This window comes from Aethalodelphis obliquidens, unplaced genomic scaffold, assembly GCF_003676395.1.
Source record: "Aethalodelphis obliquidens isolate GAN/ISIS:26980383/991018 unplaced genomic scaffold, ASM367639v1 scaffold20, whole genome shotgun sequence".
In the NCBI taxonomy this organism is placed as follows: domain Eukaryota; kingdom Metazoa; phylum Chordata; class Mammalia; order Artiodactyla; family Delphinidae; genus Aethalodelphis; species Aethalodelphis obliquidens.
The window spans coordinates 4489456-4512377 of record NW_020837964.1 but is presented as its reverse complement, the minus strand read 5'-3'; the positions used below and the strand labels follow the sequence as shown (position 1 = coordinate 4512377).

General features: G+C 49.2%; 1 protein-coding gene across 4 annotated transcripts in view; it reads left to right on the top strand.

Moving 5' to 3' along the window:
* Window positions 1-9471: 9471 nt before the first annotated feature.
* ATP2C2 (ATPase secretory pathway Ca2+ transporting 2) overlaps window positions 9472-22922 on the top strand; it is a 75593-nt gene continuing 62142 nt past the window's right edge. For 3 of the 4 annotated variants that reach the window (XM_027119107.1, XM_027119110.1, XM_027119106.1), the window contains exon 1: window positions 9474-9704. In XM_027119107.1, coding sequence (XP_026974908.1) covers window positions 9606-9704 — 99 coding nt within the window. In that variant the 5' untranslated portion in view covers window positions 9474-9605. Of the gene's footprint in view, window positions 9705-22922 lie in introns of all 4 variants that reach the window. The other variant, XM_027119109.1, reaches the window with a different exon arrangement.

Here is a 22922-nt window from a genome sequence, read left to right as displayed (position 1 = left end):
ACCTTTGTGTTCTGTGGTCCTCTAAGACTGTTTCATTTCCATTCAACCAGGTAAAAATCATAACAGTTGCAAGGACGATTCCATGGGGTAGAATAGGATCTCCTTCCCCAGAGCTGTTGAAGACAAAACGTTTTCTTTTCCTGATCTTGCTGACATTTCTTTCACCAGCAGCACAGCGATTGGCACAAAGGGAAAAGAAAGGTCTGTGGGGCTCATAACTTATATTATGCAAAGGAGCAGGACAGAGCAGACTTATCAACGCATGGAATATGGGGTGTGAAAATGTTTGCAGTGTACATATAAAGCCCGGGGTAGCGGACGTGGCAGTGTCTCCAGCCCCCGACCCTGAGCATCCCCTCCTCTGCGGAAAGCTGCTTCCCGCGAACACCTGACTCCCCATCGAGGGCTCTCTTTCAACTGCAGGAACACGCTCAGCCCCCATCAGGGAGGACCAGAGGCCCCCCTTCCCAGCCCTGCCTCATTCCCCTCTGCCAGCGTTTCTGGGGTCACCTCTCAGACAACATGTGTTCAGATCTTTGGGTTTGGGAGAACCCAAAGCAAGACACTGAGAAAAACTCTAATGAAGTGGGAGGAGGTGTTTACCCTAAAACACCTGGTTACAGAGAACACCTGTAGCCTTTACCTGACAGTTTCTCCCACCACCACTGCCCCGCCCCCACCTCCTCCCACTCAGCAACTGTCTGCTGGATGGATAGGTGGGTGGCCCGGGAGCCCATCCCACACCCACTGGGGAACTTGAGAAGAACGGGTCTCTCTCCCTCCCCTTGCATAGTCTTGGCAGACCTGACATCCTTCCGCCAAATTCCCTTTCTGTTTAAAATAACCAGTCAGTTTCTGCTGCTCGCAGACGGGAGGTTGGTAACTGATGCAGCCAGGTGAAGCTCAGCGTTAACTGAGCACTAAACAGCACGGAGGTTCCTGACAGCTAAGAGTTCAATGCTGGGAAAAAAGTGGACAGTTCATCAAGGGAGAAAAGCTTTTTCGTTGTTGGTTTTCATTGGCTTGTTTGTTTGTTTTGCTAAGTTATCCTATCCCATAATGCTCGCCAGGCTCTGAAGAGTAAGTAGAATTTTTTTAAAAAGTTAAAACAAGTGTATGAAATATTTCAAACCTTAACGAAACATAGAGATTGATACAATAACCTCGGGAAGGTGCGGTTTCATGGGTGCAGGGGTGTGGCTGAGAATTCGGTCTTACTTGACCGGCATGATGGTGGGCATTCTTCTCCTGTTCTAACTTGTAAGAAATGAGGTTCAGAAAGCAGGGCCGTTTGTCCAGGGCTCCCGGAAGTCCATCGTAGAGTAGAAATTGGTCATGTGAATTGCTTTCCCTAAGTCTCTGCGCCAACCCTTCTATGCACTGAAATCCTCCCCTCTTCCCGCGCCCCATGCTCTGTCCACTGCCCGGCTTGACCCAAAGACCCAAGGAGGAGCGTGATGCTCTGGGCTCTGATGAACTGCTGTTGGCTGTGGGGATCGTGTGTGGGTACCAAAGCCCCCTCCCCAGGCAGTTCTCAGGGCGGGACCCCACCTGCGATAACAGCCCCCGTGGACAGCGCCACTGCTGGTCCTTACGACAGCTTCGTAAGGGGCTCAAAAAGGGCACCTGTCCTCTGCCACGAGCCTCTTCAAATCTACAGGGGTGTGACTGGTGCCCCCAGGACCTCTGCACGACCTGTCCAAGCCCACTTGGCAGCCCTACTGATCCCAGTCAGGCTCACTCAGCACCAGATAATTCCTCCATAACCACCTGCCAGGTGTGGACCATTTTCCCCTTTTAGAGATGAGAGAGGGGGACACACGTGGCCCAGGGTCCCAAAGTAGTGGAGCCTGCACCCCACACTAAGGGCTTCCCACGGGAGGGTGGGATACGGGGCCACCTCCGTGGGAACATGCCACCCCCCACCCAGCCAACAGCACGCTGGCTGTGATTACATGTCCTCCTTTCAGCCCGAACCAGGAGCCACGGATATTATGCAACTGCCCCTCTTCCAGACTGTCTGTCTCCACCCTCCTCCCCCAGCCTGGCTCCTCTGTGTTCCACAGTCCTGGCTCTACATCACCTCCTTGGGAGTCTCCCCTGAGTCATCCGGGTAGACTGACATGCGCCCCCACTGGGTCCCGCACGCGGCGACGTTGTGACACATGCCACGTGGCTTCCTCCTTCTCCACGGGACTCAGAGCTCCTGGAGGGCAGGGGCCACGTCTAGCTCATCTCTCTCCCAATATCCAGCATGGTGCAGGTACACCGCAGCCCCTAAATGCTGGATTATTGAATCGGTGACTGATCCAATGGGTGAGGTTGGGCCTGCCGCTGAGAACTTCTGAGAAGCGGCCTGAGAATCCTATTTGCCTTCAATCAGCTAAGAGCCTGGCAGTAGGGGATGGTCTGAGCAGGTCTGTGAAGGGATGAATGAGCCCCTCCCCGGAGGCAGTGCAACGTGATGGTCAGACGCGCAGGTTCCGGCATCAGAGTCCAGTGGTAGAACCTCTGGCTCACCCTCTTAGCTGAGTGGCTGCGGCCAAGTTACTCAACCCCTCTGTGCCTCCGATTCTGTCCCAGGTCGGGTTCCCCAGAAGCAGAGCCCGAGGCAAGACTCATGGTTTATTAAGGATGTCTTTCCAGCAGAACCTGGTAAGGGAACGAGAGGGGCAAGGTTTCAGGCTGGGTCCCAGGTTCAGCCTGGCCCCTGGGGAGCTTTGGAGTTGTCCCTCTCGGGGGGCACAGGGTGGGCTTTCTGCCGGTCCTCATGGAGGGAAACCTGGGGAAGCACATTTCCAGGCACTGCAGCTGCTGGATGTCAGAGCGGGGAGCCCACAAACGGGAAAAGGGGTGCCAGGGTATCTGGGTGGAGGACCCCATCGTCCGCTAGAGTCCCTCTTCTGTGAAAGGGTGGGTGCGGGCAGTGCTGACAGCAGATCAGGCACGTGTTATGAGGATTAAGTTGAGGACACAGCCCTGAGCGCAGAGCCCGGCACCGCAGGAGCTGTGCTGTTCACTGGCGGTATTGTCACCTGGCCCGAGCAGCCTCCTTCCTCTGCAGGCTCTCAAATATTTGTGGAATGAATGAACCAGCTTGCCTACTGGTTAACCCGGGTCCACCGTGCCCGCCCAAGCTGGTTATCGGAAGTCTCTCTGTGTCCTGGCTGGCTGCCACAAATGGCCCAAAGCAAGGACTGGGGGGTGGGGGGAGGGCAACAGGGTGCCAGAGTGGGATATGCTATTTCTCTTACTTTTTCAACTCTTTATTTTGAAATAATTACAACTTGACAGGAAGCTACAAAGATTACACAGCGAGGCCCTTCACTTAGACTCCCCCAACGTCACATCTTGTGTAACCACAGTGCCATACTGAAGCCAGGAAATTGACACGGTACGGTATGGGGGGGCGTGGTCTCCGAGCCACCGGATCTCAGGTACAGATTGGTGTAAGTACCAACTCCATCAAGAGACAGAACTGCTCCATCACCACGTAGGTCTCGTTCTCACTGCCTCTGTAGTCACACCATCCCTAACCCCCGCCAGCCACTAATCTGCCCTCCGTCTGTATAATTTTGTCATGTCAAGAATGTTCTATAAGTGGAATCATACACTGTGTGACCTTTTCAGATGTGCGTATATCCTTCCCAGATTACCCGAGTCTTTGTGCATGCTCCCCCCCGCCCCCCACTTTCTTGCTTCCCCTCCCTTCGTTACCCGTAAGAACCTCAGGGTGCCCTTCCAAAAGGGACATTCTCTCCTATAACTAGAGAACAATGACCCAAATCAGAAGTCCACATCAGTACAATACCATTATCTCCAGAGCTCACTCAAATTCACCGCTGGTCCCACTAACGTCCTTTATAGCAAATGGTAAAGACATTTTTCCCAGCTCCAGATCTGATCCAGGGTTCCATTTGCATTTGGTTACCATGACTCTTTAGTCTCCCTGGAACATCCCTTCCTAGGCTGCTCTGCAGTGGGAGGGCTGCTTCCTCACGCTGGGACTCGCGTTCAGCACTTTGCCAGGAATCCCCCGAAGCGAAGCCGTGTTTCCTTGGTGCACCGTATCCAAGGCGCACGATGTCATTTGTCTCATCGGTGGTCCTGGTGACCCTGATCCCTTGGTCCAGCTGGGGTCTGCCAGATTTCTCCAACTAAAGTGACTGTTTCCCTTTGTAATTCATAACTATCTTGTGGGGACCCACTTAAGATAGTGTAAACATCTTGTTTCTCATTCAACTTTCATCTGCTTCCTTTTTTAAATGTTAACAGAATTTCTTTTTATTGGAGTATAGATGATTTACAATGCTGTGCTAATCTCTGCTGTACAGCAAAGTGGCTCAGTTTTATATATATATATATATATATATATATAAACATATTTTTTTTTTTTTTTTCGGTACGCGGGCCTCTCACTGCTGTGGCCTCTCCCGTTGCAAAGCACAGGCTCTGGATGCGCAGGCTCAGCGGCCATGGCTCACGGGCCCAGCCGCTCCGCGGCATGTGGGATCTTCCCGGACTGGGGCACGAACCCGTGTCCCCTGCATCGGCAGGCGGACTCTCAACAACTGCGCCACCAGGGAAGCCCTATACGTTCTTTTTTTAGATTCTTTTCCAGTATGGTTTATCCCTGGAGGTTGGATATAGTTCCCAGTGCTAAATAGTAGAAGCTTTTTTTTTTAATCTGTTCTAAATGTAATAGTTTACACCTACCAACCTCAGAGTCCCACTCCATCCCTCCCCCTCCCCCTCTCCCCCTTGGCAACCACAAGTCTGTTCTCTATTTAACAGAATCTTTTATTGCAACAAAATTTACCTCCCGAAAAGTACACACAATGCAAGTTCCGCTCCATGAGTTATTACAAAGTGGACACCCGGACTGTAGTCTAGGCCTGAAGGGAGGGAATTTTGGGTCCTGTGAGGAGCTGGAGGAAACACACCTGGCAGAGGGACCTGTGAAGTTCAAAGGTGGGCTGAGCTCAGCTAGTTTGACAAACAGCCAGGAGGCCGAGGTGGGGGTGGTGCTGGGACAGGAGGCGCCCGGGGTTGACAGAGGGGCCATTCTAATAGCCACTTAACTGAGAACTAGCCCCACCCCTTCAGCACCACCTAACAGGGGGACCCTGAGGCTTTCTGAACTTTCAAAGGGCAGGCACTGAGAACTTTGAACTCTTTACTATATCAAAAAGCCAACAGAAATTGGACAGTTAACATTTTCAAATGTCCCACTCTATGACATTCTGGAAAAGGCAAAACTATAGCGACAGCAGTAGAAGGATCAGTGGTTGCCGGGGGTTTGGGGGGAGGGAGGGATGAATACGTGAAGACCAGGGGATTTTTAGGCAGTGAAGCTCTTCCATGTGATACTGTAATGGTAGCTAGATGACATTCTACATTTGTCAAAACCCACAGACTACAGAACACCAAGTGTAAACCCTCATGTAAATGATAGATGTCACGGATGGAGATCTTCGGATACCACCACCTTCTAGAAGGTTCTATAACGGCCCCCACCCAAGGTCATTCCCTCCTCTTCTGAAAATCTTTCGGTAAACAGGTTTGTTCACGTGCCAGGCCTAAAGAATTGTTGGTAGCTACTTAAAGTTGACAAGTAGAAGGATTCCCAGGCCTGTCCCAGCCAACGGGGGAATGTCACCCCTGAGATTGACACGTGATGTCTGCCATGGGTGCAGGAGGTGGGATGGGTGGCATCGTGCTAGGTGTTTACCTCTCGGGATTTAGCAAGTCCCAAGGCACGATCACTTGGCACCTGGCATCAAGTTCCACAGGGCTGGGCCTCGCTCGCCTGGTGGAGTCAAGCCCCTTGGAAACCCAGAGATGCCCTCAGCTGCAGAAGGTTCTCAGCCAGTGTTACCCCATCACTCAGCAAACAATGACTGTGGAAGAACTGACAAAGAACATGACGTGAAGAGTGCCTGGAATAAGGCTCTGTGTGGGCGTGGGGTGAGTGTGGCCAGAGTTTGGGTGCAAATGTGTGAGTCATTTCACATAAGCAGGTCTCACAATGGTGACACGAGCTAAGCACACTTTCGCCTGGGACCTTCGCCTGGGGCCTTGGTCCCGTCCCTTCCCTCTGCTTGGAATACTGCCCTCCCCCCACAGATATCCACAAGTGTCACTTCTCACCTTGTTCAGGCCTCTGCTTGAACGTCACCTCTCCTGACTGCTCAAGCGACTCTCCCGTCCCCACTCTGCATCCTTGTCTTCACAGCGTTGCTCACGCTGCTAGTTTCCTGGGGCGGCCGCAACAAGTGACCACAAACCAGGTGGCTTGAAGCAACACGAATTCTCCCACAGTCTGGAAGCGAGAAGTCTGAAATCATGGTGTTGGCAGAGCCATGCTCCCTCGGAAGGCTCTGGGGCGGGGTGGGGGGACCCTTCCTTACCTCTTCCAGCTTTGGGTGCCTCCGGGTGGTCCTTGGCTTGTGGCCGCATCCCTCCCATCTGTGCCTCCATCTTCATGTAGCCTCTCCTCTGTGTCTGTGTCTCTCTTCTTCTGTCTCTTAGAGGGACAGCAGTCCTTGGATTTATGGCTCACCCAGCTAATCCAGGATGATCTTGAGATCCTTAATTATGTCTTCAAAGATTATTTTCCCAAATAAGGTTACATTACACAGCTTCTGGGGATTCCGACATGGACGAATGCTTTTGGGGGGCCCATTACTCAACCCACTACATTCACTGCCTGACACTGCATTACGGGTGGTTTTGTTTGCACCTTATCACACCCACTAGGAGATAAGATACAAGACAAGGGGAATAGAGTCTGTTGTAGCAGGGGCTGGTCTCCACGGCCACATGGCAGGTGCTTAAAAATATTTGCTGAAGGAATGAAAGTGGCTTTACTACTCTAATTTCTTCATCTGTAAAATGATTATATTATTACTTGTATGCTCAGCCATTAAAAAAAAAAACAGAATTGAGGGTCTAGGTAAGGCATGACAACTTCAAACTAAGTCCTAAAACTAATATATATATCCTTTGTATTCTATACCCCTTCTGAAAAGGATGTTTTCAAATTCTAACCTTGTAATTCACCATGAGGTTTATTACCAAATACATTTCAGGTGCCTGGGGCTGCACTGAGGCTTCCCAACACGGTGTGTTTTAGGGAGATAATTTATGGTTCATGAAATGACACCACTTTCATACAGAGAGTGAATGGGCCTTGAAGAGTGTGACCTCATTGTTTAAGATGCCCAGAGCCCATACTTAAGGAAAGGCTGGATGTTTTGGGCTGAGTCGTGCCCTTGACTCTCAAGGTCAGGCCAGAACGTCAGGATCAATGGCTCCCAGAGAGGCCAACCTCAGAAAGTTTCCCAGCAGCTGTCTTGTCTGAGTTAATTCCTTGAGAGTGGACTCGAGAATTCAACAGGCTGAAGGCAAAAGGGGAAAATGGACAGGAAAGCAATTAAACTGGGAAATTTCAAACTCTTCTTCCTGTGTCAGATCAGGTAGTCAAAAATAAAGACATGAACAATGGAGTCATAAAGTTAGAGTGAATAAATACAGAACTAATTTACAAAGAAAGTACAGCTTACCAATACTTTACAAAGAATATACCAACTTGCCTTACTGGGATTGAAATATTTACAAAAACTGCATACAAACCAGGCACAAAGTCTCAATAAATTAAGGAAAGTTAGTAGACCTGTGTGCAGGCTGCATTTTCTGATCACTATGCAGCAAAGACAAAAATCAGGCAAACTTAAGCCTAACGATGCCCCTTCAGCCATCCCAGTCACAAAGCTGGTCTGTTAAACTGCTTTTGCTGTGACCCACTCCATTTTTTTTTTTTTTTCATCCCAACAGGTCTGGGTGTTGCACCATATCCACTACCCAGAATTTACTTCCTGAATGCCCTGGGCATTCTCATACATGATACACACATTCTTGACAGCTCTGAGCTGGAGCGGAGGTGGGGCTTTCAAGGGAAAGGCATTTGCCCAACACATCACCCCCTGCTCACAAATAGTCTGTTTATCAAACTTTCCCCAAAGCACTCAGTGTGAGGCACCATCTGTTTTTTGCTGGGACCCTCACTCAGACGGATAGGTAGCGTCATCTGCATTTTGTGGGTGAGTACACCGAGGTGGAAACAGGTGGTGAAAGTTGCCCGAGGTCACACATCTGAAAGGAACAGGCCTGGGATTCAAATTGGAGTCACATCAGACTTTTGCTCTTTCCATCACTTCTGGGCCTTTGCTGGAATCAAGCAGCATGGTTTCTGCAAAGGGGGGATGAGGCAGGAGAAACAGGAAGGGTCTCTAGAACCTATCAGCTTGAGTGGGGCTGAGGTGGCCACCCCCTGGGGGGGCAGGTGGGGTAAGTGGCAAACCTTTGCTCCAAAGGGGCAGCACCGTTTAATGGACATATACACATGCCCTGTCCTATAGTCCTTAAGTAACCCCACTCGACAGATGAGAAAACTGAGGCACAGAAGAGTGGCACAGCCTTCTCTAAAGCCACCTCCCTACTAAGCGGTGGGTCTTGTTCTGGATTCCAGTCCCACGTGAAGCCAAAGCCCTTATACATTCCAGTATATCCACTTGGAGGCTGGGAACTGCCTACACTGCACATTCACCCACATACTTTGGGAGCCGTTTGAGCCCAGTGACTTCCCTGTGATGATGATGACGAGGATGGTGATGAATATGCCCCCCCCCAACACTATGCCAAGCCCTGCCCTGAGCTCTTCCTACATAACATGGTCCATCGAATCCCCTCAACTTCACTGGGAAGGAAGTGCAATCATGGTGGCCGTTTTACAGATCAGTAAACTAAGGCTCTGAACATTTTAGAAACCTGCCCCAAGCCCCACGATTAGTGAGTGCCAGGAGCCCATTCTGCAGGTGAGGAAAGAGAGCTCAGAGATCATGCAGCACCAGGTGGCGCCCAAAGGGGTCCTCAAACTCTCCAGCTCCTGGGATTCACTCCCAGGGCCGAGGTGAGGTCTTAGCTTTCTCCTCCTTCAATAACAAACTGGGAACCGCGGCTCAGAGAGGCCACGTGGCTGGTCCCGAGCCTCGCAGCGGCTGTAGGAGTCTGACTCAGCTCCCGCTAACCGTGCTCCCAACACCTTAGTTGACCACACGTGGCTCCCCATGAGAATCACCTGGGTGCTTGCTAAAGTCCAGCTTCCCGGCCCAGGGTAGGGAGGGGTGTGGAAATCTACATTTTAAACAAGCGTTTATCGCTCATCTCCAACCCATTCCGCCCCCCCCCCCCGCGCCCCGCTCCAGATGCATCTTATCATCTGGCAAGTTTGGGAAACAGCTAGGCGCCTCTGCAGCCCCCGGGCCTTCCCGGGCCGCCGCGGCCCCTAAGGGCGAGAAAGTCTCGGGCGGAATCGCCGGACGGGGCGGGGCCAGGTGCGCGAGGGCCGCCGCGGGCGTAGCTCCGCCTAGGGGGCGGGGCCTCAGCTGCGGCGGACAGGTAGACGGCTACCCGGTAACGTGGGCCTGGCCCGGGAGGCTTGGGCGCGCGCAGCCAGCCCCGGCCACGCCAGGGACCGAGGGACTCAGGCAGGGGCGGCCGCCGGCGGGACGGGAGGCTGGGCGAGGGGCCTCCGCCCGCTCACCATGGTCGAGGGACGCTTCTCCAAGTTTCTGAAGAAACTCGCCTTCTCGGGCGGGGGCCACCAGTACCAGTTGCTGGAGAGGGGCGAGTTGGAAACCTTGGTGAGTCCGGGCGCGGGGCGTGAGACCCGACACCCCACCCCCCACCCCGTCCCACCCCAAGAGCCCGTCCGCGCGCTGCGGGCTGCGTTCCTCCAGCTCGCCCGCCTCCCCCTGGTTCTAGAAAGACGATGTCTTCATAGCTACGCCAGCTCGCATTTCTGTTCTGGGCCCGGCGCTCGCCTTTTAACCCTCGCCTGCCAGCCCATTTTGCGGACTCGAAACTGAGGCCGAGACAGGGGAAATATGTCCCTTAAGGGACACGCGGCTAGCAAATGACCCAGCTGGGAACTTAACTTTGGTTTCTCTGACTCCAGAAAATTTAAATTACCGGGTCTCCACACCAGATTGCTATCCGGATTTTTTAAAGTGACTTGAATGGGGCGGGGGGATTAGAGCGCCGTAAAAAACAAAAACTGTTGTGCAAATGTTTTAGCTTGAATAGTAGGAATAATGGTGGAAATCAAGGTAAGAGTGGCCATGCCTACCACCTTTGTTTCCCACATCTCCAGAGACACTTTAAAAGAAAACACCCAGATTTGTGTGTTGACTTTGCAGCCTCCAGGGGACCCTCTAGGATAAGCCAACAGGATTCTAGGGCCAGGGGAGTTTTTACCAGCAGAGAAACTGACAAAGCTGCCCCCAAAAGCCCTTCCTTCCATGTGGAGGACCCAGAGATGAAGCAGGGTCAACGGGTGACCCCCAACTTTCTCCGTAGCTTGTAAGCAGAACTCAGTGCGTGATACAAGAGCAGAGAGCATGGAATTTCTGCAAAAGCATCTCTGGGTCACTGCACTTTTTAAAATGTAGTCAGTCATTCAAAAATAAACTTCCTGATGTGGAACTCTGGAGGTGCTCGTGGCCTTTCCACGGCTGAAGGGAAACCTCAAGTTAAGTTTACTGGGTTTTTTTGTTTGTTTGTTTGTCTTTTTGCGGTACGCAGGCCTCTCACTGTTGTGGCCTCTCCCGTTGCGGAGCACAGGCTCCGGACGCGCAGGCTCAGCGGCCATGTCTCACGGGCCCAGCCTCTCTGCGGCATGTGGAATCTTCGCGGACCGGGGCACGAACCCGCGTCCCCTGCATTGGCAGGCGGACTCTCAACCACTGCGCCACCAGGAAAGCCCTAAATTTACTTTTTAATGAAAGAGGTCAGCTGGAAAAACTTGACAGCAGTCAAAACATTTTGGTTGTATGGGTCTTAGTATTTGTGCATTTAAAAAACTAGTATTTTATAAATGGATGCTAACGTGAGAATTCTGGTGCTAGGGTGGTAGACCACGGTGCCGTGTAACTAGCAGTTCTCAGATAATCTCTATTATTCTGAAGCGACATGTATGTTAACCACGGATTGGATGCAGAGTTCCAATATTTTGCCGACATCCATTTCTCTCCCTGTATGCCACGTAACTCATTCTGTTGGAGGAGTTTGAAGTTAGTTTGCCAACATGGTTGCCTGTTCTATGTTACTTTGTCTATTTTCTTTTCTTTCCATCTTTTGATTTTTGCATCAAGCTAGGTGTTTTTCAAACACTCCTGATGTAGTTGCTTGCAGTCAGATTTTATGGGATGTCCAGGTTTGCCAGGTATGGGGATGATGTATCATGAATAGAGATGCTGGGGCGAATTTGATCTCTGCACCAAAGTGGGCTTCGTGCCCCCAGAGGGGCCCTCGAGAGCGGGACAGGTCTTCAACCTGTCTATAGGTATGCGCTGGCAGGGGCTTGCCCACCTGGTGTGGTCGGGATGTTCTCAGCTGCACCCCGAAGGGTGTGTGACGACTTAGCAGTGTGGACGTGAGGCGAGACAGGAGACCCGGGCCGCCAGCCGCAAAGGCTGGCAGAGAAACAAAGTATCCTGTCTTTAAAGGCAGTTCATCAAACCCAGGAAATTGAAATAAAGATAAATGGGGAGTGTGATGAGGGAGGAGACCGGCCGGGCCAGGTGACCGGCTTCCTGCCAGCTCAGCTGACAGTCTTTGCTCTCATGTTTACATCCTCCAATTTGAACTCTTTTTTTTCTTTTCCTCAGAAACATTTGAAAAAGAAGCAAAGTTTGCTTACCGTGGTCATTTCCGTAATAGTCGTAACTCTCTTTCATGAGCACTTGTTGTAGGGGGTGTCCTGGGCGGGCTCTGAACCTCCCCGCCACTTTGCCGAATCACCTCAGTTATAATACTAATTATTATTGAGAACATGCTGTGTCTCTTCACCCCTAGTTGAGTTGTGTTATTGTACCGGTGTGTTAGATGAGGCTGCTGAGGCGCTCATGTCGGCCAGGTGGTAAGGATACAGTTGTATCCAAAACAGAGTTCATGGGGGAGGCTGACGGCAGAGACCCCAAGAGAAGTTTAATTTAAGATGCAACCGTCTTAAATGGCAGAGTGACCGGGCAGGGGATAGGTGGTTGAGACAGGGATGGGGGAGGACCCAGAGTTAGGAGCTTCTCAGGCTGAATCAGCACAGTTCTTATGGCTCCGCAGACGGTTCATTCTTGCTGCATTTCCAGTGTCATGAAAAGAAAAAAGTGTAGGAGATCCCCTTTCATTATTGGAAGAACGCTCTCTCTGCTGATCTGAGCTTTGGACAAGGAAAATGTTGGACCAGAAATACCTGCTTCCCAGATGACTCAGTACCAACTCAGGAAGTTATCTTTGACCCTCAGGGCTCCCTTCTCTTAACCGAGACCCGCACAGCTCCATATCCTGTGCCGCCTTCCCTGTTGTGAACTGATCCACCTTCCTGGGGCTCTGCAGGGGGAAGCCTGGCTTCCAGCAGACCTGTGTCCTGGTTATTCATTCAGCCCAGATTCATGGGGCGTCTACCCCGTGTTAGGGTGGTGCTGCGCACCAGGGATGGGGTGGAGAAAAAGGTGCACACACTCCCTGCCCTCGTGGCGCCGTGTCTGGTGGGCAGAGATGGGTCCCAAACTACAGATCATAGTTGACTGTTTAATGGGAAGGGATGTTTAAGACTCATAGGAATGGCATAGACTAGGGTGAGTGGGAAGGGCAGAGTTGATGGAGAGTTCTAGGCAGAAGGGAGTGAGGTGCAAGGGTTAGTGGGAGAGGTTGAGGCTGCCGAGGTGGACCACGCAGAGCCTTTGGGCCTTGTAAAGGGTTTGGGCTCCATCCGTAGAGCAACAGGGAATCACCGACACGTTTTACGTCGGGGCATGATAGTCATTCATTTATTCAAAGATGTGCCGAACATGAGGAATGCAGTAAACAGAGCAGACACAGTCAGATTTGCATTTTTAAGAGATCACACTTGGGTTGCAGGAAGAGGAGTTCTGAGGTTTACACACACACACACAGACACACACACGCACACACATCATTGGTGTCTCTCAAAATTTAGCAGTATATGTCATCTTTTTCTTTTAAATTTTATTTTGGTTTTATTTATTTATTTTTACTTTTTGGTTGTGTTGGGTCTTTGTTGCTGCGCGCAGGCTTTCTCTAGCTGCGGCGAGTGGGGGCTACTCTTCGTTGCGGTGCGTGGGCTTCTCATTGCTGTGGCTTCTCTTGCTGTGGACCCCGGGCTCTAGGCGCACAGGCTTCAGTAGCTGTGGCTCGCAGGCTCTAGAGTGCAGGCTCAGTAGTTGGGCGCACGGGCTTAGTTGCTCCGCAGCATGTGGGATCTTCCCGGACCAGGGCTTGAACCCGTGTCCCCTGCCTTGGCAGGCGGATCCTTAACCACTGTGCCACCAGGGAAGCCCATTATATGTCATCTTGAAGAAATGTATTGGAAGCCCCCAGTGTCGTCTTACATTATTTGTATCAAAATGTGACTTAACTAAGTAGAAGCCTAAAATTTGCAACAAACATAGCCATGGGCTTATAACTCAATAAAAGCGAACTACGTTTATAATAAAATTAGGAAGTACACATGTAGCAAGTGCATTTTGATGTGACTGGTGATGTATCATTAAAAGTCAACTAGTCGGGCTTCCGACTAGTTCATTATAACTAGTTCATTATGGATTGCTGTGTAGCAGGTCACTCCCAAATGCAGCAGCTGAAAGCAACAAATGTTGATTCTCTCCCAGTTTCTTTGGGTCGCAGATCTGGGGGATGCTCCAGGTATCTCGTGAGGTGGCTGTCCAGCTCTCGCCAGAGCTGTGGTGTCACCTGAAGGCTCTCTGGGTGGAAGGGGAGAGAATCCCCTTCCAAGCTCCCTCTTGTGATTGTTGGCGGGTCTCTGGCCCCAGCTACATGGGCGTCTCCAAGGGGCAGCCTCGCGGCTGCCTCATGGCTCAACACCTGGCTTCCCCAAGGAAGAGTGATCCTTTTTATAACCCAGTTTTGGAAGTGATATCTCCTCATGTGTGGCATGTTCTGTTCATTGGAAGGAGTCTAGATCTAGCTGGTTCTCAAGGGATGGGGATTACACGAGGATGTCATTAAGTGGAGGCAGGGTGATCGGGGGCGTCTTAGAGCCTGCCGACCACAGTGGTAGAAAGGAATAGTTCCTTAAATGACAGAACCACACCTGGCACAAAGTCTGCTGCACAGCTGTCTCGTTGTGTTAGCGTGTTTAGTAGTCCTGAGGTCCAGTCTTTATTTAGACTCTCTTGAATTTTGATCTTGATAAAGCTCATACTGGGAATGTCTAATTACATGCATATGTAGAAAACGGCATTTAAGTTGATCAAGAATGTATTTGCTAGATTAGGACCACATCATACTTCACCCCAACTGGCAGCGGGCAGCCCGTGAATGCCAGTTTGAAAGGCTCTCATTTGATAACCATAGAACCTGCTGGCTCACTTGACGATAAGGTGAGTGCCGGCCATTGTGGAAGGGATGTTTCTTCACTGTGTGCGATGACCATACTTGCTGCACATCACCTGTGGCAAGTAGCTGTGTGCAGAGACTGGGTGCGTGTACGGCCTCGCTTGCAACAAGACGACACTCTTCAAAAGTGAGACGTTTTAAAGCGGATGCGCCGATGTCAACACCGCCTGCTGTGCGATGGCTCCGTCCTCCTGCCATTTCTTCTCTCTGAGCCCCTGAGAAACTTGCATCCCTTCAATGTGTCACCTGATTGTTGGCATAGATGCACATGTGGCACTAGGGTCACATCACAGCTCTTCATTATAAACTGGCCACCCGAAGGTCTATATTATGCATTATAGTAGGCTAATTATTAAAACACGTATTCAAAGTTTGGAAGATCTCAGAAAACTTGTGGACTCTTGAGAGTACGTCTGAAGATGCCCTGTTAGAAACCCTGCCCCAGTCCCGTGTCATGAGCCTTATTAGTAAGGATAACGGATCCTAGATCCCCGAGCTCCTAAGGGGAGGGGAGTAGCAGGCATGCAGACAGCCGTCTTCTCCCCGTGTCCTCACCTGCTCTTTCCTCTGTGTCCTAATCTCTTCCTACAAGGACACCAGTCACATAGGATTCGAGCCCATCCTAATGACCTCATTTTACCTTAACCGCCTCTTCAAAGACCCTGTCTCCAAACACAGTCACAATCTGAGGTGCTGGGGGTTAGGACTTCAGCACAGGCATTTGCGGGGAGCACAGTTCAGCCTGTAATACTATGTTCCTTGCAGAAAATATGTGGATGGGTATTTGGGGTAGGGGGAAAGCTGTGGGTCACACTGGGGAAATATGTAACCTTCTGTGGAGGTTGCAGACACTCTTTTAAGGTTGTGTTGATCGACCCCACCAGTGTGCCCCAAATCCCTGGAAATGGCTTGTGTTCTTCTAGCTCGTCTTGCCCGTGAACTTCCCGTGGGCAGCAGAGCACGTGTCTGACCCAACTTGAAACTCAAGTACGTGCCAAGGAAGACGTGCTCAAAGTTCATGATTCTGGAGTCCCTGGGGTAAGAGAGACTTGAAACATCCAGAATAAAGTCAGACATTACCCATAAGTATTCTTTATATTTCAAACCACTGAAACCGGACTACTGTGGTCGGGCTCTGGTAGATTTACAGCTGACACACAGGATCAACCCGTGTACATCTCAGGATCACCCCGTGTACATCTCAGTATCCTCCGGTCTGTGCCTCTCCAGTAACACTGAATCTGGGGGACCTTGTGGGTATGGGGGAAAGAATATTGGCCTAGAAGATTGCTCCTAACCAGGAGGTCTTGGTTTAGGGCAGGGACTGGGGCCAGAAGCCCAGAGGTGGAGCCCAGGTTCCATCACTATGACTACGTGAGTTTGGGCAAACTTACTTCATCTCTCCACATCAATGTGTTTGTCTGATAGCGGGGATGTGCCCATAGTGGCTTCGAGGTTCCCCGTGGGTGCTGTTCCCTGACTCTTGGTGAAGACTATATTAGGTGATATATGCAGATACTCACACGAGTATGACCATAGTAACAAAACAAGGATAAATGAGAGGGGCTTCCCTGGCGGTCCAGTGGTTAAGGCTCTGCACTTCCACTGCAGGGGGCACGGGTTCCAGCCCTAGTCAGGGAATTGAGATCCCGCATGCCACGAGGCACGGCCAAAAAATTTAAAAAACAAAACAGAATAAATGAGAGAACGGTTTAAAATGCTACACAATGCCTAGTTCAAAATGTGACGTTGGGTTTTATTAGGAATCATCACTGTCTTGTTCATTGTCTGGCCTCGGGTCCAGTGCTCAGCTCTGTGCCCAGGGAGGTGCTCAGTGGTGAGGGCAGGACCAGCTACATAATGTGCAAAGCGAAAGTGTGGGTTCCTGTCGTGAAAAATGACTGAGAATTTCAGGTCAGCGCCGGCAGGGCGTTGCACACAGCACACGCCCTCCTGAGCACACCTGCCGAGCCGGCCTGGTGGGCGTCTTTGTGTAGTCGGAGATGCCGGAAAGTCCTTGCCATCTGGTTTCCTCCTTTTCAGGCTCCGCACAGCCTTCTGACCCTCACATACTTTTGTGGTTCCTTTAGATCAGCTCTTCTTCACATGTGGTCTGGGGCCCAGGAATCTGAGTTGGTTGGTTCTGATGCTCAGTGAGTTTGAGAACCATTGCTTCGCCATCCCTGTGACATCTGTCCTCCTGAGGCCAGACCCCTTCAGTGAATAAAACACCCGTCTACTGAGTGGAGCTTATAGTCTGGGGGGTAAGTCATCAAGTAATTATATAGTGAGCATATAATTACAAAATGAGATAAGTCCCATGAAGGAAAGCAGTGCATGTAAGAAAGGAGTTGGATACCGCCTGTGTATGCCTGTCACCTGTGGGGACGCTACTGCTGCAATCCAGGGAGACTTCCTGGAGGAGGTGGCAGGGACTTGGCGAACTGAGATTTGCACTTAAGCTACATAGTCTCATTTTAATTGTTTCCATGGGCCACACGTCATGCATGCCCTGGAACATGGCCTCCCTCCTCTGATCTGGGAGGTACCTCTCTGCCTGGGGGATCCTGCTGGTCGCTGGTCTCATTCAGCAGCACCTCATCTCCAGTTTCAGAAATCAACCTACTGGGCTGCCCCTCTCTCTGCCCCTCCCTCCCCCAAGTACCCGCATATTGAAATTTGAGTGACGGTTTCGCCTTCATTGACCACTGAATTAGGCTAACGTTAGCTTGCTATTTTTCAACTGTCTTTTATGAACCAGGAACGCTGCATGGTTTTTTTCTTTATTTGCCTCCCTCTTTGTCCTTTGTTCTTTTCCCTTTCGAAACTTGTCTTAGTTTTTGTTTGTTTTTTCATGAACCTCAGTAAAAGTTTGCGGAGACTGAGATTCCTGCTTCACGGCCCCACTTCTTTGCTATAACTTTCCTCCTTAGTGAGGGGAGGAGGGAGGTACCCTTTGCCAGCTAATCAGTTTGCAGTAATCAGATTACCGTTTGCTTGGGTGGTCCTGGCCCCCTTTCTATGCAATTCTAGAGAGGCTTTGGTTAGGAACACTGGAGTCTGCAGCACCAGATACCTGGCTGCAAAGTCCAGTTCCGCAGCCAGCGGAAGATGTTAAGCAAATTTCTTAATATTTCCAGTGCCTCTGTTTTCTCTCCAGTGGGGTCAAGTGTACACAAATCAGAGATCCGTTATGGAGTGGAATGATTCAGAACTAACGGAGTACTCAGGGCAGCACCTGATCACAGTAGTTACTATTATTTATATACAACAACATAAGTCTTTTTTTTTTTTTTTTTTACATACATAGGGTCCTACTGCACACACCGTCAGCAACTCCTCCACTCTCCCCACATCCCTGCAATACATCCCAATCAAACACATTCTTTTCTTTTTTAAATGTGATTGAAGTATAGTTGATTTACAGTGTTGTGTTAATTTCTTCAATACAGCAAAGTGATTCAGTTATACACTTATGTATTCTTTTTCATATTCCTTTCCATTATGGTGTATCACAGCGTATTGAATGTAGTTCCCTGTGCTCTACAGTAGGACCTTGTTGTTTATCTGTCCTGTTATGTAACAGTTTGCCTCTGCTAATCCCAAACTCCCAAACTCCATCCCTTCTCCACCCCTCCGTCTCTCCCTCCCCTTGCCCTTGGCAGCCACAAGTCTGTTCTCTATGTCTGTGAGTCTTCCTGTTTCGTAGATAGGTTCATTCGTGCCATATTTTAGGTTGCACATATAAGTGATATCATATGGTATTTGTCTTTCTCTGTGACTTACTTCGCTTAATGTGATAATCTCTAGGTCCATCCATTGTTGCTGCAAATGACATTATTTCATTCTTTTTTTTTATTAGTTATCTATTTTATACATGTTAGTGTATACATGTCAATCCCAATCTCCCAGTTCATCCCACCACCCCCTCCCCACCTTTCCCTCCTTGGTGTCCATACATTTGTTCTCTACATCTGTGTCTCTATTTCCGCCTTGCCAACCAGTTCATCTGTACCATTTTTCTAGATTCCACATATATGTGTTAATATGATATTTGTTTTTCTCTTTCTGACTTCACTCTGTGTGACAGTCTCTAGGTCCATCCATGTCTCTACAAATGACCCAATTTCATTCCTTTTTCTGGCTGAGTAATAGTGCATTGTATATATGTACCAGATCTTCTTTATCCGTTCATCTGTCGATGGACATTTAGGTTGTTTCCATGTCTTGGCTATTGTGAATAGCAGCACATTCTTTTCTAGTGGCCGTGTAGCCATTTTTATTTAACCTCCCTCCCCAGCTGATGGGCATTTAAGTAGTTTCCCTTCTTTAATTTTTAGAACAATGTTCCACTGAACATGTGTGGAAGCACCACATTACTTTGAATCCTTACAAAAATCCCTGCAGGAATCTGAGCCTTGGAAAGTGAAGTAACTAGCCCAGGAGCTCGGACCTGGGTCTGCCTGATTTCTGTGCTTGAATTCTCCACTCCTACTGGCCAGGTTTCTCTGCTGTAAAGTTACTGTTTCCCCATTGTAATCAACTGGTATTTTATGATGAGTCGCATTAAGGCTATGTCAATAGCCTGTTTCTCATTTTCTGTTGGTGATCCTTGCCTGAATCCATTACTTTTATTTATTTATTTTTAAAATTTTTATTGGAGTATAGTTGCGTTACAATGTTGTGTTAGTTTCTCCTGTACAACAAAGCGAATCAGCTATAATTATACATATATCCCCTCTTTTTTGGATTTCCTTCCCGTTTAGGTCACCACAGAGCATTGAGTAGAGTTCCCTGTGCTATACAGTAGGTTCTCATTAGTTATCTGTTTTATACATAGTATCAATAGTGTATATGTGTCAATCCCAATCTCCCAATTCATCCCACCCCACTTTCCCCCTTGGTATCTATATGTTTGTTCACTCTGTCTCTTTCTGCTTTGTAAATAAGATCGTCTATACCATGTTTTTCAGATTCCACATATATGCATTATTACACAATATTTGTTTTTCTCTTTCTGACTTACTTCATTCTGTATGACAGTCTCTATGTCCATCCACGTCTCTACAGATGACCCAACTTCGTTCCTTTTTATGGCTGAGTAATATTCCATTGTATATATGTACCACATCTTCTTTATCCATTCTTCTGTTGATGGACATTTAAGTTGTTTCCATGTCCTGGCTATTGTAAATAGTGCTGCAGTGAACATTGGGGTGCATGTGTCTTTCTGAGTTATGGTTTTCTCTAGGTATATGCACAGTAGTGGGATTGTTGGGTCGTATGGTAGTTCTATTTTTAGTTTTATAAGGAACCTCCATACTGTTCTCCATAGTGGCTGTATCAATTTACATTCCCACCAACAGTGTAGGAGGGTTCCCTTTTCTCCACACCCTCTCCAGCATTTATTGTTTGTAGATTTTCTGATGATGCACATTCTGACCGGTGTGAGGTGATACCTCATTGTAGTTTTGATTTGCATTTTTCTAACAATTAGTGGTATTGAGCATTTTTTCATGTGTTTGTTGGCCATCTTCCATTACTTGTATAATGTTTGCTAAACAGAAAATTTCCAATTTCCTCATTCCTCCCTCATTTATTACCTGTGTTCTGATATCAGGAAGAGCTGCCCCTTTCCCCTCTTCACGTAGTTGTTTGTGTATTCATTCACGTATCGTTATGAGCTCACAAATTCCTATTCTATTAGGTGGGTTAAAACTGGTTACCATCAATTTTTTTTTATTCTGATGCCCAGATTGCCCAGATTTGGCCAATAGAAGCCTTTTCTCGTGGTGACTTTTGCATCCTCTGGACATTTTTCCATCCTTCTTTGAGCACTTGCCTGCTCTCTGGCATCCCAAGAAATTCCAGACTCATTGGGTACCTTCCCTGCCCCAGCCCTGGAATCAGCCATTTCTCCCAGGAGTCTTGGCTGTCTTTTCACTGGAAGAATGGTCTTTAGAAATCAAGATCTGGTATGATATGTGTTCATGCTCTTGGGGTATGACGGCCTCTGGGCCCTCAGAGCAGGTGTGTGTGTATGTGTACACTGTTAGAGCCATATTTAGTTTTATACCTGTGTGTATGTGTACACATACATATTTTTAATATACTTGATCATAGAGTTCAATGCAATAAATACCACAGGGCTGGTGCCAGCTCTTTATATATTTGTAAGTCCCTTCACCAACAGGGAGAGCGCCAGCTCCCAGGATCTTTGGTATATTTACTTATTGCCAATCTCCCTGTGTGTAACCAGGCTCTTCACCTTGCCAACCACCTATTGGTCCCCAATCCACTGGCCACCTCCTAGCTCTGCTGTCTTCTCTCTTGGCCCCTCGACTGCACTGCACCCCACCCCCCCCAACAACATATGTTTTCTTGAGTATCTCATGTCCTATTGGCAGTTCTTTGCTGTCTGGGGTCACACCACCGTTACACACACACTCACAGACCACAGACACTACCTAGATGTGATTTTAGGGACTGGAAAACACCTCTGAAACCCATCTTGACCTGAGGCTGGACTTTAAGAACCCCCGCCTCAGCAATGCTCCGTGTGTGGTATCATTCCCATTTTACAGAGGAGAACACTGAGACTCAGGGAAGTCAAGGGAGTTGCTGAGAGTTGCACAGCTGGTAGCTGGGGGAACTAGAATCAGAGCCCAGATCAGTGAGACGTGGGCCTCCACCCAATTTCTGCAGTGAGGGTTCCTCCCCCCACATCGCCCCACAAGTATTAAAAAGTAGTAGGGGGAAAAAAAGAGAGGGAAAAGAAAAGGGACAAAAAAGAAAGCAGTGGGCAGGCCCTTTGAGTTCATTACATCACTCTTGCCCCAGGATCGGAGCCTCCTGTTGCTCTGTGCGCCCAGCCCTACCGGCCTCCTTATGGGTCCCTCTGGTCACAGCCTCTGCCCCTCCTTCCCAAGTGAGCACCGGCCCAGTCTGATTCTCCAAGCATCCCTGTTCCCAGGAAGCCCCTTCCCTCCTGCACCAGCTTTGCCCCCAGGCTTGGTCGGGACTGGTTTCTCCCCCTTGGAATCAGCACTTCTTAACGCGTGGTTCAAGATTTAAGAAGATACAAAAGGGGGTCCAGTAGGAGTCTGTCACTGCCTCGGTTTTCCACCACCCTGTTCCCAGCCCCAAAGGCGACCCAGCCCCCGGTCTCTGTGGCTTCTGCTGGAGGTGTGCCCTGATTCGACTAGCAAATCCATCCTCTTCTCCTTCTGGTTATACATAGGCTAGCGTATTGCTCATGACATGCTGCACCTTTTTTTTTTTCTTCTCAAACTATTGCTAATGGTACCACTACTTGGGAAAACTCTTGGGCGGTGTCTACTGTCACTAAAAGCACGTAAACCCACCCTGTGACCCCGCGGTCCACTTCTAGGTCTGTGCCCAGGAGAAATGGGGGCTTCTGTCTGCTAAAAGACGTGCGCACAGTGGTCCCAGCAGTGTTATGTATAAGAGGCCAAACTGGGCACAGCCTGAACACCCAACCACATGCAAAGAGTTACATGAATCGTGCATATCCATGCAATGGCATCCTGGGAATACTACACAGCAACAAAAGACAGTGACTTACAGACCATGGAACAAGCTGGATGAGTCTTGCTAAGAGCCAGTTACAGGAGTACATGTGTACGGCTTCCTTTGTGTGGAGTTCCCAAACGGGCAGAAGAAATCCACGTTGATAGAAGCCCCAGTGTCGGTCATCTTCTGGGGGGCTGTCAACCGGGAGAGGGCCCGAGGGAGCCTTTTGGGAGCTGGAGAGGTTCCACGTGGCACCTGGTGGGGTTACTCTGTTGTACACATGCGCAGAAGTGCGTCCAGGCACACGCGGGATTTGTGTACAGGACTGTGTGTAAGTTATACTGCCATATATATTTCACATTTTCCATGTAGGCAAAGAAAAAATAAACGCTTATGCTCTTTGGGTGGCAACAAAGGGTTTCACGGTATGGTGCTACCGTAATTAATGTAACCAATCCTTTATTAGCAGCACCTGGGTTGTTTCTAGTACTTCGTTATTATAAACAATATTGCAATGGATGACTGAACAGAAGCCATTCTGCAGTAAATAAATGTGCAAACGATATGAGGAGAGCAGGTCCGTTTTCAACTTTGATGCTGCCGCCTGCCCTCCCCTGGGGCTCATCTGGCTTCACCTGCCCCTCCCGGCCTCGATGAGAGGCTCCATCCCCACCCCCTGGCACCAGCTCTCCTGTTACAAATTTCTGGAACCTTACCTATCAGATAGGTGGCGGAGGGTGTACTGGAGTCTCTTGAATGCGAATCTCTGATTTTAAATGAGTTTGATGATCCTTTCATGTTTCAAAGTTATTGATCTTTATTCCCTTTCTGTGAACTCTTTATATCCTTTGCCTTTTTTTTTTTTTTTTTTTTTTTTTTTTTTTTTTTTTTTT